We start from the raw sequence: 15946 nt of genomic DNA on the forward strand, positions 1-15946 counted from the left end.
AGATCGATGTCAAAGGTGAGTAACGGTCGAACCACCCTGGAGTACGAACAAGAATGCGTCTAAAGGAGACTGCCCTATGTGGACTACGAGATGAATAGGCGATAAGCACAGGGTAACGAGGTGAGGAGAGTGAGAATAAGTGCAAATCCATGAAGGTGAGACATGCAATGCCAGAGAATATGAACGCTAGGAGCTGTGACTTTGCATGACAAGACTGACTTTAAACGCTAAACTAGAAAATAAGAAAATAAAGCTCTGGAAGTAAAACCAAAAAGCTAACTCTAAATGCTACACTAGAAGGCCCATAGGTGAAGACCTACGGTGGTGACACAATAAAAATGCCCATAGATGTCAATCTATGGTGGTGAAAATCTCGAAAGCCCAAGGATGAAAATCCATGATGGTGATAACTGAAAGCCCATAGATGAAAATCTATGGTGGTGATAAATCTGAAATGCCCATAGATGAAAATCTATGATGGTGATAATAACTGAAAAGCCCATAGATGAAAATCTATGGTGGTGATAAATCTGAAATGCCCATAGATGAAAATCTATGGTGGTGAAAACTGATCAAAGCCCAAGGATGAAAATCCCTGGTGGTGAATCTGAAATGCCCATAGATGAAAATCTATGGTGGTGATAATAATTGAAAAGCTCATAGATGAAAATCTATGGTAGTGATAAATCTGAAACAAAGGCTCATGGATGAAAATCCATGATGGTGAATCTGAAATGCCCATAGATATCTGATCTATGGTGGTGAAAATCTGAAACAAATGCTCATAGATGAAAATCTATGATGGTGATAATAACTGAAAAGCCCATAGATGAAAATCTATGGTGGTGATAAATCTGAAACAAATGCTCATAGATGAAAATCTATGATGGTGATAATAACTGAAAAGCCCATAGATGAAAATCTATGGTGGTGATAAATCTGAAAGGCCCATAGATGAAAATCTATGGTGGTGATAAATCTGAAAGCCCAAGGATGAAAATCCATGGTGGTGATATAACTGAAAGAAGGGGGATGCCCTAAATAAGATGACAATAGGGGGATGCCCTAAACAAGATGATGGTAGGGGGATGTCCTAGGCGATAACTCATAAAGATCGAAAAATGGGTCTGACAACCATGAAATCAACCTGAAACACGGTAAACCCAAAGAGAGGGGGTATGCCCCAGTAGAAAAACGCTAAAGGGGGTATGCCCCAGTATGACGACTCGCAAAGATCAAGAAATAGATCAAGCAGTGAGAAAGTACGCAAAAGATCTGATAAACTCAAGGATGGGGGTATGCCCCAGTATGACAACTCACAAAGATCAAGAAATAGATCGAGCAGGGAGATAGTCTGCAAAAGATCCGATGAACTCAAGGATGGGGGTATGCCCCAGTGTAGGATAGTAACTGACATAAGACACAAAACCTCACCATACAAGACACTCTGGGATATGCTCAACGACGATGCAATGGACAAGATATACATAGCCTCAATGAACAAATGCTAAAACAAGACCAAACATCACCAAAACTATGCTGACAAAGCAAAACCCAAATAATGGATCAAACAAATGCTGACCAAGACTCTAGGTCTGAAATGTAAGCAAATCAAAACACGACATGTCAACTATCAATATGAGTACATCATCAGAAGTATATCAACAATCTAACAGACCCTACCATCATGGGGGATGTTGAACCTAATGTCCAAAGGCATGTGAAAACCCAACCAGAAAACCCGAGAATGGTCTGCATCCTCCTCTGATCACAAAGGAAAAGGATAAGGTCATGTAAGACGATGAAATATGTGGGCTCAAAAGATGTAAGGCTCCGATAAGATGGGTGCAGGTATAACGGTGTCCAATGTAGGATGGATGGGCGTGTAACAAAGATGAGTGAGTACCCAAATCCAACTAGGTATGCTGAGAAGACTGAGCCCAGGATATCAATGACTCTATGATCCATTGAGAGCAGCGATCATAAACACGAAATGGAGTCTCAATGTCAAAATCGGCAAGGTGGCTATGCCCCAGTGTGAATGCATCATCTCAGAATGGGTAAGCTCTCAGTGCAGAATGATCTCTGGAAAGTAAGTGCCCGACATGAACTGTCATCTCACAAAATCATCATCAATGACGAGTGGGCCATGCCCCAGTGTAAGCATCTCCAAATCAAACATCAATGAGAGGAGTACAACCAATCATACATCATCTGATCAAAGTGAACCTCTGCTCCTCAAAGCCATCGTGGTAATGTGAAGAGAGTATCTGACCTCCTCTAAAGAAAAAGCACGTCCCAATGTGAACTAGTATCTCTAAGATCAACCGCCAATGAAAGGGGTATGCCCCAGTATAGGGCAAACCCTGAAATGACTAAACTCTACTGCATGCACTCATCAGTGCCCGTGTCCTGATCCAATCATCTCAAAAAATGTCAACAATGATGAGAAGGCTATGCCCCTGTGATCACATCAAATATATCACCCAATCATATCTCGTACTCCAATGTGAAATGAATCTAATCGCCTCCAAGGAACAGCTATGCCTAAAAACCAATCACGGACCAAAAGGGGTATGCCCCTGTGTAAAATACACTAGATGAAACGCGCCAATCATGTCTCATGCTCCAATGTGAAAAAGGACATCTGATATCCTCCGAGGAATGGACGTGGCTCAAAAATCCATCATCAACTGAGAAGAATATGCCTCAACATAATGGTCATCCAATAGAAAAGAACTCTCCGAGATGGTTATGCCCCAGTGTAGGGTCATACCATAACTCCTGGTCCATCACAATCAAAACGCTCTCGAATCAATCCCAAGTATCGCTCACATAAGAGCTATCAAACACAATGCATGATGAGTCAAAAGAACCAGATGAGCCCAGATCACCCGTCATCGAATGCGCGATCCAAGTCATCCACGTGTACAACTGAAAAAGACCCATAGATCAAAGGGGCGTCTCTCGGAAGGAAAGCATGATGACATCGAAGCGTCGCGAGGTGCAAGCCTAACTGGGTAACTCCCGAGAGGCTCCACGGAGGAAACATAGTGTCAAAGTGTATCTCGTAAGTGGGGATGAGCGTGCAACTCCATGAAGATCCATAAATCTCAATCGAAAAGGAAATATGCCCCAGTATGGGCATCGAACGTATGGCAGGTCAGAGATCGGACGACATGAAATCATCTATCATCGGATCATGTGACATAAGTGAAGATCTACGAATCACATCTGAAATGGAAAATATGCCCCAGTATGACATCCGATGTACCCGATCTGTCCTGATGACCCGAGAATAACACCGATGGGACGCGTAACAGATCGTATCCCTCTGAAATGATGACGCGGGAAATCCAGGCACTAGAGACAACTCCATACGACTATATCAAAGGGTATGAATCTGGCTGAATGACTCAAAAGAGGCTCCTCGGAGTAGCCGGACAAAATGAGATCAAACATCGACCTAGCATGTATCTCATAACCATGGATGATCATGTAAACCAGTGGGGATCTATAAATCTCGATCAAGATGGGGAATGTGCCCCAATGTGGCATCGAGAGTGCAATACGTCGAAAAATCAGATGAGCTCAGGTCATCCATGCCTGGCTAGACGGCTCTCGATAGGCTCCACTAAGGAATCATCGTGAGGATAGCAAATATATCATCATCTCTACATACATCTCGCCAAATAAGGCTAGGCACGCGACTCCCTCGTGATCTGTAAATCTCATCCGAACCGAAATATGCCCCTGTATGGCGTCGAAATGTATGATAAGTCGGAGACCAGATAGCATGGAATCATCTATCCTCGAACATGTGACCTCTGCGAAGATCCGTAAATCTCACCCAAAACGGAAATATGCCCCAGTATGGCATCAGGTGCGTGACAGGTCCGAAGAACAAATGTCATGAAATCATCCATCATCGCACATGCGACTTCTATGAAAGTCCGTAAATCTCATCCGAAACGGAAAATATGCCCCAGTATGGGCATCGGATGCACGACAGGTCAGAAATCGAGCGACACGAAATCATCTATCATCGAACATGTAACAATGGTCGTCCGAATCCATAACTGAATCATGCACACATGCCCAAAATGTACCTCCCAGGTGGAGAGGCATGATGGAATCCAAGTGTCGAGAAGTGCGGACCCGGCTGGGTGGATCTCAGAGGCTCCGTAAGATAAACGATCATGTCCACGTCTCGATGAGCATCCAGTAAGTGATGGTCGCGCAAGTCCGTGAGGATCCATGAACCTCTAAATGAAATGGGATATGCCCCAGTGTGGTACCAGAGGTATGATAGGTCAAAAATCAGGTGACACCAAATCAATCATCATCAAACTCACGATCCTGGTAATCCGAACACAACTGAATCAGACCTACACATCAAAGAGGCGACTCCCAGAAGAAGAAGCATGACAATATCTAAATATCAACCAGATCTCAATCACCTGTCCAAGTAGAGGCTGCCGAAGACGACATCTGATCCCATGGCCTCAGGGTGGTCTTAAGACACGGGACGTAACGTAGGCCAAGGTGATAGGGTGATAGAAACGAAAGGAAACTAGGCTCAAATACCCAATGATCAAAAACTCATGCCCTCATATATGAAATGCAACATGTATAGTGAACCCCATGAGCCATGGACCTGAGAATGCCTAACGTGAATATGATATCGATAAGGAGACAAATGAAGCAAAATGAACTGGTAGTGATACGTGTAACGATGATGCGAAGTATCGAACCCGAGATGGGTCGCTGTAAGGGGAGAATAAGATGTGAGGGGAATGAGATGAATCACAAGCAACGATAAAAACGACAGCGAAACAATGGATATGTGAAGAAAGGTAGTGATCGACTCAGATCAAACATGAAGTGAAGTCACATCAATAATGAATGTAATGATGGGAAGGACAATGACTCGGAGTCCTAAGGAGAAGGTCACTCATCTCTCTCACAAATAGATATGACGAAGCAATACAAATAACATGGGATCTCAGAGAGCTCACATACGAACTCCCAATAACGAACATACTCGATAAAAATGACCCCCAGACATCAATATACATACCCAATGATCGAGAACACTATGCACATACACACATGTGCTAATAATAATAATAATGATTTGATTTTTTTTTTTTTTTTTTTTTTTTTTTTTTTACATATGTACAAATACGCGTACCCTGAACGTGAACAAATGAACCCCAAAGATGATATCAATAACAAATGGACACACCCCCAAGTGATAAGGTAACAAACAAACTCTCTCTGACGAGATGACCTTCTCAAACCAAGGATCTCTAAATCAGTGTCCGCGAGATAGATGGTGGAAATGATGTGACTACCCTCCATGTGATGAACTGAGGAGGCTCACCACCCAGGGTGAAGAGAAATATGAAACAAACGAATAGTAGATAGGATAAGGAAGAAGAGACGAATAACATAACCAACAAGATGAGATGAAAATGCAGAGGTGCAGTGATAGGAAAAGATAATGAGAAAAACATGCCTCTAGGTCCAAAGCTCATGAAACTACCAAACAATGCATGCATACATTAAAGGGCCCCTATCCCGGTGTGAAAATGTGAGCAAGGCGATAAGAAAGAAAGACTATAATACCCATGTGAGGCACAATGGGCTAGCAAAGGACTATAATGTCAATAAAGGTAATAAGATATGAGCTAACCGAAATGAAGGCCACCCATCCTACGACCATGGTCTCAAACATAGTACCTCTTTAGCTGATCCACGTTGGTTGGCTCTGAGAATCGGTTTCCATCTAAATCCATCAACCACGCAGCGCCCTCTGGGGTCAACTCCCTGATGAAATAAGGTCCGCTCCAGTTGAGTCTGAACTTACCTCTAGGATCATGTATCAACCATACTCCGAATGCTCCATAATAATCTCAAAGATGATCCTCTCAAAGCAAAGTGAATGGTGATCTCATCAGGCATGACTGCCCATCATAATCCAACTCTCATCATACAACATCAATCTCTGTACTCACGGAAAAATAAGTGACAGTCTCATCAAGCAATCGACCAATCCTCATATCGTAAACCACCCAAAGATCATAAGCTAACCTTCGTCATGTGAGATCAACCCTAGGGTCAAACTCCTCGCTCTCTACCTGGTCGGACTAGAGGGGGAATGTGTAAAGCTAGAAAAAAATAGAGGATGGGAAAGTCATATAATGGTCTCAAGGGTAGTGTTGTGCAAAGCTCACAATGGATGGATGTAGGTCAAAACAGAGTCAAATTGCGGGAAGTGAGCAAGGCACTACTCTGATCATAAGAAGATGCGTCACAATCTCGAACTTCCTGAGTCAAATCTCTGATTCTAGGCTAATAGGCTCAATATCCTCCCTGGTCAAGCCTCAATACCACAACGTGCAAGTGAAAAGACGCCTCGAGTAAAAAGTATAACACATCATATCACAAAACACAAAGATATGTCCATAAAAGAAAATACATCCAATGGGATAATCCGATGAGTACATCATGCAAAAAGAAAGATAACAAAGACAAATACTCAAGAATCGAGTTATAGTCTCTAAAAGTCAAAAGTAAAACGAGACTAAACAAACAAAAACAGTGACTGGTCCTGTCATCACATATCTAGCCACAGAGGGAACAAAATCTGAGCGCCACCGTACCAAAGTAAGCCAATCATGAGTCAATCGCTCAAGTCAATAAGATCAGGGACTGCTGGTGAAGGGGCGTCTGCATGCATGGCCTGAGCTGAGGTAGGAATAGGAAACATATCGGACTGAGGATGCCCAAACGTCCCAGAATCAACAATGTCCTGTATGGCATGTCGTAGAGCAGTGCAACGATCAGTGTGATGTCCTACTGACTGATGGTACATACAATATAAATCAAGTCGAAACTGTGGAGGCACTGGATCTGGAAGTGCCCTAGGAGCCAGAGGAGCCAAAAGTCCCATGGCTTGGAACGTCTCAAAAACTCTGCTCAGGGGTGCGCTCAAATTTGAAAAGTGTCTCTGACATCGTCGACGAGGGTGAAGTCGCTCCTGAGGAACTGTAATAACTGGAGGGCCCCGAAGCCGGGATGGAGGTCGTGTCGACGTAGCCAGTGAAATGGATGAGGAATGCTGTTGGAACACTGAATGTGGGCGAGGCCGTGGAAGTGAGGCGCCCAAAGTAGCAAACATCGATGGAGTCAAATGTGGTAATGAAGGCATCGCTACTCCTGGAGCTCCTCTCGATGACGATGGATGCTCTGACAAAATAAGCTCAATCCTCTCAACCCTCCGCGTCAAATCCACCATCATCTCATAAAGAGCAGTAAGAGTAATGGGTGGGATCTCGTCCGACATGGTGAACCTCAGCTGAAGAAGTCTAGTCTCAAGGTGCTCTGTATCATAATCATCATACCATCAATCTCCGCTCGGGGACCAGTCACGACACTAAAACCGTCCAAGACTCTAAAACAAACACATGCAAGAGACAAAATAAAACAACACACGACGCTACTCAAAACAACAACACATAAAATACATGATACGAAACAATGATAAAAAGAAGATGAGAACACATACCCAAGAAAGCAACAATATCACTAAGTGAAATCAGAGTACATCATGCAAAATAATAGGACAACAAAGGTCTACTCTCGAAGCATAAGGTACGAACTCAAAACACTAACTATAAAACAAGACTCAAATACAAAGCAAAAGATAACAAAAACTCAAACGGCCAACTAACAAGGTAGCCCCAAAATACACCAACGAGGTATCAAAGTGTCTTGTGAATATCAGTGCCCTGGGCGTCCAAAACATGATGGTATAAGCCCGAAGGAGGAGGAACTGCATGTGTGGAATAAGCCGGAAAGGAATCAGCAGTCATATCCGGACCAAGATCAATGTCTGTAGTCGATATGGGAAAACTAACTGCACCACTGTCAATAAGATCCTGTATGGTGTGACGTAGAGAAGCACAATAATCAGTACGGTGGCCTGCCATCTGGTGAAATGCACAGAACTCATGAGCACGAAAACGCGGATGCAAGGTACTCGGGAGTGGCCTAGGGGCCAATGGTACTAAAAAACCAGTAGATCTGAGTCGCTCAAAAGCTCTATCCAAAGGCATCCCCAAATCAGAATAAGTCCTCTGACGTCGCCGATGGGGACGAGACTGCTCATACCGTGGGATACTAGTCTGTGGACGCTGAAACTGAAATGAAGGTCGCACCGTGACAGTATGAGGATGCACAGAAGGGTACTGCTGAACCGAATGAGGATGACGATGCTGTAAAGGCGGGAAATCACTCCTGGGTATCTGCAATGATCTCGCATAGGGATGATAACCAGGTCGTTGATGCTGAAAGTCCGCGGAACATACGTCTCCATGGCTCTTAGATGATCCAACAACTCCCTTCCCCTCAGTATCTGAAGAAGGGATAATATCTGACCATAATCCTCTAGATATGCCATCATCTACATCGAACAAAGCTTGAACCAATGATCTGAAATCATGGAATGGGACTCCTGTCAAATGTCGAGCAAACCTAGGGTGCAAACTCCTCAAAAACATGCTCATCTGATCTCTCTCGGAAGGTCGCTCAATCATCTCTGCAGCCCTCTCCCTCCAGCGAGAGATAAAAGAGGAAACAGACTCATCTGATCCCTGTCTAAGAGACTCAAGCTCTCTACGTGTATCACTCGTATCACCACTGAATGAATACTGTCTCAGAAACTCCTGTGCTAAGTCCTCCCAAGTTCTCCGACGAGATGACTCTAATGAAGCGTACCATCTCTGTGTCATGCCGCTCAATGACAATGGGAACAAAGTGAGCAACTGTGCCTCATCTAGACCAAGGGCCCTCATAACTGTGCTATAAAGTCTGAGATGAATACGAGGACATCCAACACCCGTATATCTCTCCATATCAGGCATCCTGAAACCGACTGGCAAAGTGGCCACTGGCACATCGTCAGGGTCATCCCACGAAATCATCTCATCACGGTCTCTCATCTGTCTAATCCGCTGCTCGAGTCTGTCCATACGAGAATGATGATCCTCAATAATGGTAACTGGTGTGACAATAGGTGGAATGACAGCAGCATGATCATGTGAAACAGTAGGCAACGTCTGTGTAGATGGCATCTGAACGGGTAGAATAGGTGGTGTCACTAAATCAGATGGCATGTCCTCGAGCACTACATGTCTACTCTGCTGAGTATCCATCATCTAACTCAAACTGGTCAATGCCTCCTGAATCGAAACCATAGAAGTGATGAGCTAACCAAACGAAACTGACTATGAATCTGTCTATAGCAACCCAGCAATACGAATCAACCTCTATCCCACTCAACCCAGGGCACTGAACCAAGACTGGGACTACAAACAGACCCCTACAAAAGAACTCGGGCAAAACGACTCAAACACGACTCATGCAACGACACGGGATGTAACGAACAATGACCAATGCATGATACAACACAACTCAATACATGACAGGGTGCGATACACAATCATATGGTGACGATCAAAATTTGGATATACAATAGAATCTCTAGAGTCACATGAATGTCCAGTGTGAGACGACTACAAATATGACTAAAGAAATTCTATCGATGATCCAAAAAATGATCGAGGTGTGAAGAAAGTAAATGGGGTGTGAAGAACACTATCACGAGATCGATACTCAATATAGACCAAAATGTCCTTGATTCAATCTTCAACTCGAGCTCCATAAGAAAAAAATGATAAGGTGATCAAGGCGAATCTCTCGAAAAATGTGTGAATATGAAATGTGTCTTTCACCTTTCTGTAATGAAAATATGAGCATCAAGTTGAAAATCGAACCAAGAATCAAACAAATGATGAGATACTAAGCCCGTGATAGGTGTACAGTGTAAAAAGATGATCAATGAACATATCCCAAAGTATCAAGTGAGTGACAACAAAGTGAAGGGGTGTGCCGAGCTAAGAAATGATAACGAAAGCCCTAGGGAGAAAACATGACAAACTCATCGAGTGAAAAGAACATACTAAAGCGACAAGACAAAAGGTGATCCAACCGTACTCAAACTCATACCGATCTCCAAGCACTCTCAACTGGAGACTAAAAAGAGGGAATGTCAAATCTGAAGTGTAACCACAGAGGCTCTGAAAGCCCTCAGATGCACCCACGTGTAGGGAGGGAGTCCTAATCGAAGGATCTACGGCTCAACCTACGAGGTGAAGATGGCTCTAAATGGATATGGGTGGACTTTAAAGATCCCTAGCAGAAGCGATCATACCCTCCGACGGTACGCAACCCTCTGCACGCCTCCGAAGAGACGGGGTGCTTCTATGCAAGGTGGTCATCACCTCCACATATGCACTACCTCGCATCCTAGGGGGCTCCTACAGTGAAAGCTCTCACACTCTCAACACTCAATGGTCAACTAAAGTGCACAGTGAATGGTGTGGGTGCATCCGAAAACCCTAAGAATCTAGAGCAGAAGAGGAAACACACTGGTCGCACGACTATCCATGAAACCAAGCTCGGGGCTATACAGGTCTTCAATGATCGGACTCCAATCGACATCAAAGTGTCGCTCTCCTCCAGAATGCTCCCGTGCATCGATATAGCCCGTCGCTAAACCTTACTCCTAATCTCTGGCTCGGTCAGAGAGCAAGCACACAGAATGTCTCACACTTGCAATAGTGAGAACCGAGATGAAAGGAATGACCGAAACCAAGAGAGTTGGAGGTAAGGGGATAGAAGTGAGACCCACCTAGACAAGCGGCATGCAATCATGCAGAGGGAGGGCAATCATGCATCATACAGTCAGGCAGAGCAGGATATATCACTCATGTACACACAAGATAAGCGAGAATACGACAATCAAGACGAATAGTGATACAAACATCATGCTCAAAGACGATCAAAATAGTATACGAGTCAGAGAATCAACATGTTAAGCCGAGTGATATACAATGGTGAGTGTATGCATGTGAAGTGATCAGAACAATCATGCCAAAATCAGAATCAATACGTTAAGCAATGCAATAAGATCAATCATCAATAATCCAGCATGTCAAAATCTCAAATGAATACGACATCTAAGCATGCATCAAGAAATCCTCAATGTGCAATGAAGAGATGAGCATCCACTGATCATCCAATCAAATGCCACGTTTGCTTCACTCTAAGTTCAAGCTTGACCCTCTAAAAAAATCCCCAGTGGAGTCGCCATTTTGTGGACCCCGCATTTCGGCTCATGCGTTTCCCACTCGATGGCGAGCTCGATTTTTATTTGAAAAATTGATTTTTATTTGATTAAGAAAATGACTTGGAGTCGCCACTTATTTTTGTTTTATTTTTAAAAGGGTAAACAAAATAAGAAAGAAAAACCCTAAGTGTGACTCCTTGTTTTGGAAAAGGTTAGTCTACGAAAAACCGGATCGGGTTCGGGGGTCAGGTTACTTATCGGGAAGGTACGGTAAAGACCGTAGCACCCCTCTAAACCCCTGAAGTCGGGTCTCTACTAATAGAATGAAACGGACGTGGCAATCGAATAAGAAAGTCAATGGATACTCACATCAATTATGCATATACGAGAATCAGAATATGTATAGTGAATGATCAGAATGAGTGAATGCGTACCTGGGCAGCAAACAGCAACGCGCTATCATTGAATGAGGTTAGTGAATAAACACAATGATTATATGTATATCAAGGAACAGAGTAAATCGATCACACATGGCAAATGAATCGATCAATCAGTCAATCAATCATGAAATCTCGTATGTGGGGCCCCCACCAAAGCCCATTCATTTTTGCATGAATTAATATCACAGATTCCATTATTCTGGAATTGAGAAAAATTCATTCATGTCTACTAAAATCAAGAAGAGCAGAAGATTGTTTTGAAAATCAGAGTAGAATTAAAACTATTTGAGAGAAGATTGGGTTTTTGAAATTTATTTGAAAATTGGATGTGGATTATTTGAAAATTGGAGTTTTAGAGATTAAATATAAGAATGAGAATTTTAGAAATTAGATTCGAAAGGAATTGGAATTTCAAAGAGCTAAATTTGGGAATCTGAATTTTGAAAAATTATTTAAAGACGAAATTTTAATAAACAAATAAGTGGATAAATAAAGGAATGGAATAATAATAATAATGATGAAATAATAAAGATTAAATAAATAATTGCGAAAATAGAAATTGAATTTATGAATTTGGCAATTATGGAAATTAATTAAGGATTGAATTTTGAGTAAATGAATGAGTGAACAAGTAAATAAATTGGATAAAAAATAATAATGATTAAGTAAATAAATGTGAAAATTTGGAAATTGGAAATAGGATTTGGCAATTTGAAAAATTAAAATAGGATTGAATTTGAAAAAATATATACGAGAATAGGATTTTTGAAGAACAATAGTAATAATAATGGTGAGAATTAATGATAATAACAATAATAACAATTATGAGAAAGAATAACAATAATAATAACAATAGTAATAATAATAAGAATTAAAAATAAGGGCAACAATAATAACTATGAGAATTAATAATAATAACAATAATAATAATAAATAATAATAATAATAATAGCAATAATAATAATAATAATAACAACAATAACAACAACAATAATAATAATAACAATTAAAGGCTAAGAGGGTGATGGGCTTAAGCCCAAAAACCAAAGATTAACAAAGAATTGGGCCTAATGGCCCAATTCAGCACCAAGATGGGCCTAAAACTCCAAGGCCCAAAAACCCCTTTCTTTCCTTTCTTCTTCTTCCTTTTTTTTTATTTCTTCTTCTTCTCTCCCCCCCCGCGCAGCGCCCCTACCAATGGCAGCCATGCCAGCGCCGCCGGACAGCTCGCCCGTCGCCGCCAGCCGCCAGCCGCGCCTCCGGCCAGAGCAGCACCAGCCGGCCAGCACGCAGCCGGCCAGCGCGCAGCCTGCTGGAGCTTCTCCGCGATCAGCTCCTCCGCCATCAGCTCCTCCGCGCCGTCAGCTCGCGTCGCCGACGCCGCCAGCATCGCGCCTCCATCGCCAAGCAATTGATAGCAAAGGAAAAACAAAGTGAAACGAACAAGAGAAAGAAAAGAAAGAAAGGCCATACCTGCGCGAAGAAGTCCTCCCACCAGCTCTTGCTCCTCCTTCCTCTTCCTTCACGCGCCCCCCCCTCTTTTCCTTTCTCTCTTTTTTAGCTTTTTCTTTGGCTTCCCCCGCAAGCCTCCCTGCTGCCTCTCCCATCAGCCGCATTCCCGGGGTGGTCAGAAGGGTCCTCATGATAGCAAAATAAAAATAAAAATAAAAATGGCCCAAAAGACTAACCCTCTTCCCCGGGAGGGGGTCTACAACTTCCTATAATTATTATCAAACGCACCCTTAGAGTTTGTTTGGTAGTGATTTTAAAAAGTATTTTTAACATTTTTTACACTTAAAATTTTTTATCTTTTAAATATTAGAAAGAATACAAACGTTTCTTAAAATTACTGTCAAACATAATCTTAATGACGACTTAATAACTTAATTTATATCAATCTTATTTTTTATTTTTTACTTTGTTAAAATAATTTAACATCAAAACTTAAAGTAAAAAATGTTTTTAAGCATAAAATCAAAATAATTAACTTATTATTACTTAAATCTAAAATTATGTTTACAAAAAATATTTGGAATTGCTATAAATTAAGTCGTTAAGTCACTTTAAGTCATTAAATTGTTTTACCAAACACCCTCTAACCCAAAATGAATGAACCTCATTAAATTGATATTATACACTAGGTATACAACTTAAGTCCAAACTAAACCACAATAATTATGCATTTAGCAACTTAAAGATTTTAATGGAAGTAATGTAAGTTTGGACGGCAAACATTGCGGATATCTAAAATCTTTACAATTTTTTTAATTAATCACTATTGTGGAGATATTTTTTTAGTATAATTTGTATAACTTGATTAACAAGACATCAAAGAACAAAGAAAGTTAATAAAATATATTACATTCAACCCTTACCCAAATTTAATACATTCTAATTGTGCATGATGTAACATTTTTTCAATTTATTTATTTTATACTTTGTTTTATATATATTATTTATCTCTTAATATCTTAGTCATATTTTTCACATCATAGTTATATTGTTTCTACCTAACTCATAATTTTCATAATTTAATTATTTTTTTAACATTTTTCTTACTATATTTACATTTTTTTTATCCAAGTCATGGTTTTGAATTTATATTGGATGTTAAAGTATATTGAAAATTCAGTAAAATACCAAAATAAATATTATAAAATATTCCTATATTAATCTTTATTTTAAAGTATCTTTATTTTTAACTAGAAGTTAAAAAGCAAAGTTTATGTGAAATTTTAGAAAATTAAGAATCCAATGATTAATGGACCTCTAAAATTATCACAAGCTGAAAGCATCCAAAACATATGAACAACTATCTTACCTCGAGATTAGGAATCTCTGGTCCCCGTAATTTATACCCGACAAAACCACCCGGTCAGGCAGACAAATACGTCAAAAGTAACGGCTATATTACCCGCTACAGCCGGTAGCAATGCACCCCACCACCCCAACGGTCATGTGGCCTTCGACACCTGTGAGTCACAACGTTTAGTTTGGGAAATTCCTATAAATATCTCCCTCAAGCGCCCTTCATCTTCATCGGACTCCAATCATTTGAATCACATTCGTTAATCACCCAGCCTTCTCGCTGCGACGTCGTTTTAGCCCCCGTTATTTGCTCTGCGACGTCGTTTTGGTTGCTGGAGTTTCTTCTACACGAAAATGTTTCGTCTCGTTGTAGTTGCTCTGTTGGTGTTGTGTGTGTCGGGTGCCGGCGTCGTACATGGAGCCAATGCTCCGGCACCGTCTCCTAAGTCGCCGACGTCACCATCGCCGGCATCGACTCCACCGGCCAAGTCTCCAGAGTCGGCATCTCCAGCCAAGACTCCAGAGTCGGCATCTCCGGTCAAGTCTCCAGTGTCACCACCTGCGGCTAGTCCCGTCCAATCCCCATCAGAATCGCCATCTTCTTCGCCGCCCACAGCCTCTCCCGTGACGCCTCCGAGTGCCACTCCGGCTGTGAGTCCAACTACACAAGTGTCTTCTCCGGTTCCGTCTCCCGAATCCACTACTCCACCATCCGCATCTCCATCTGCAACTCCGGCAGCCACTCCGGCGACGTCTCCAGAAGCATCGACTCCTTCGGCGACGCCTCCAGAAGCATCGACCCCTACCGCCGAGTCTCCAGCAGAAGTTCCGGCCACTGCTACGACTCCAGAGGCACCCGGAAGCATTCCTTCCAGTTCCGCAACTCCTGCAGAGTCGCCGGAAATTTTCCCGTCAAGCAGTCCTCCGACACCAGCGAGTTCGTCTCCTGAAACTGCAGAGGGTCCGGTGAACGACGATTCGGGTTCGGAGCCAGTATACCGGACTGGAGTCATATTGAGCGGGTTGGCTCTATTGGCCGCTTTGGCTATTTAAAATTATTTTTTCCCTCCTGTCTATTATTTTCACTTTTAGGGCACGTATTCTTCACACCTCACGAAAAAGAAAATAGCAAGAGGGGGAGGGAGTGTGTGATTCTTACTACGTTGTATAATTTTGTTTGGTAATCGATATTAAATAATATAATATTTATTAATTTAATTTATTATTATTATTATTAATTTAGTCTACTTTCTCTGAAAAAAAATATTTTTGTAACACGAAATCATTGATAAACAGGCTCTGGGCTCAGCCAAGAGTTGTGGGGACCAAAGCACTTTGGTTGTCGCAACGCCAAATCAATCGTGTGTAGGTGTTTCGCTACCAAAAATAATCATTTTTGGAATTCTTTCTTATCCCTTGTGTGGATTGCTACTTACTTCCACGTCGGAAATGTGATTCACGGGACAAACCCCCCCACGTCTCATTTATCAGTGCAAATCTC

At 41.9% G+C, this 15946-nt stretch overlaps 1 protein-coding gene across 1 annotated transcript; it reads right to left on the reverse strand.

The window, feature by feature from the left end:
- Window positions 1-14789: 14789 nt before the first annotated feature.
- LOC109121767 (uncharacterized) lies at window positions 14790-15458 on the reverse strand. Its single transcript, XM_019217029.1, has one exon. It carries the CDS (start codon window positions 15456-15458, stop codon window positions 14790-14792), a length of 669 nt encoding a protein of 222 aa, XP_019072574.1.
- Window positions 15459-15946: the final 488 nt, after the last annotated feature.

The sequence above is a fragment of the Vitis vinifera genome, chromosome 19 (assembly GCF_030704535.1).
Source record: "Vitis vinifera cultivar Pinot Noir 40024 chromosome 19, ASM3070453v1".
In the NCBI taxonomy this organism is placed as follows: domain Eukaryota; kingdom Viridiplantae; phylum Streptophyta; class Magnoliopsida; order Vitales; family Vitaceae; genus Vitis; species Vitis vinifera.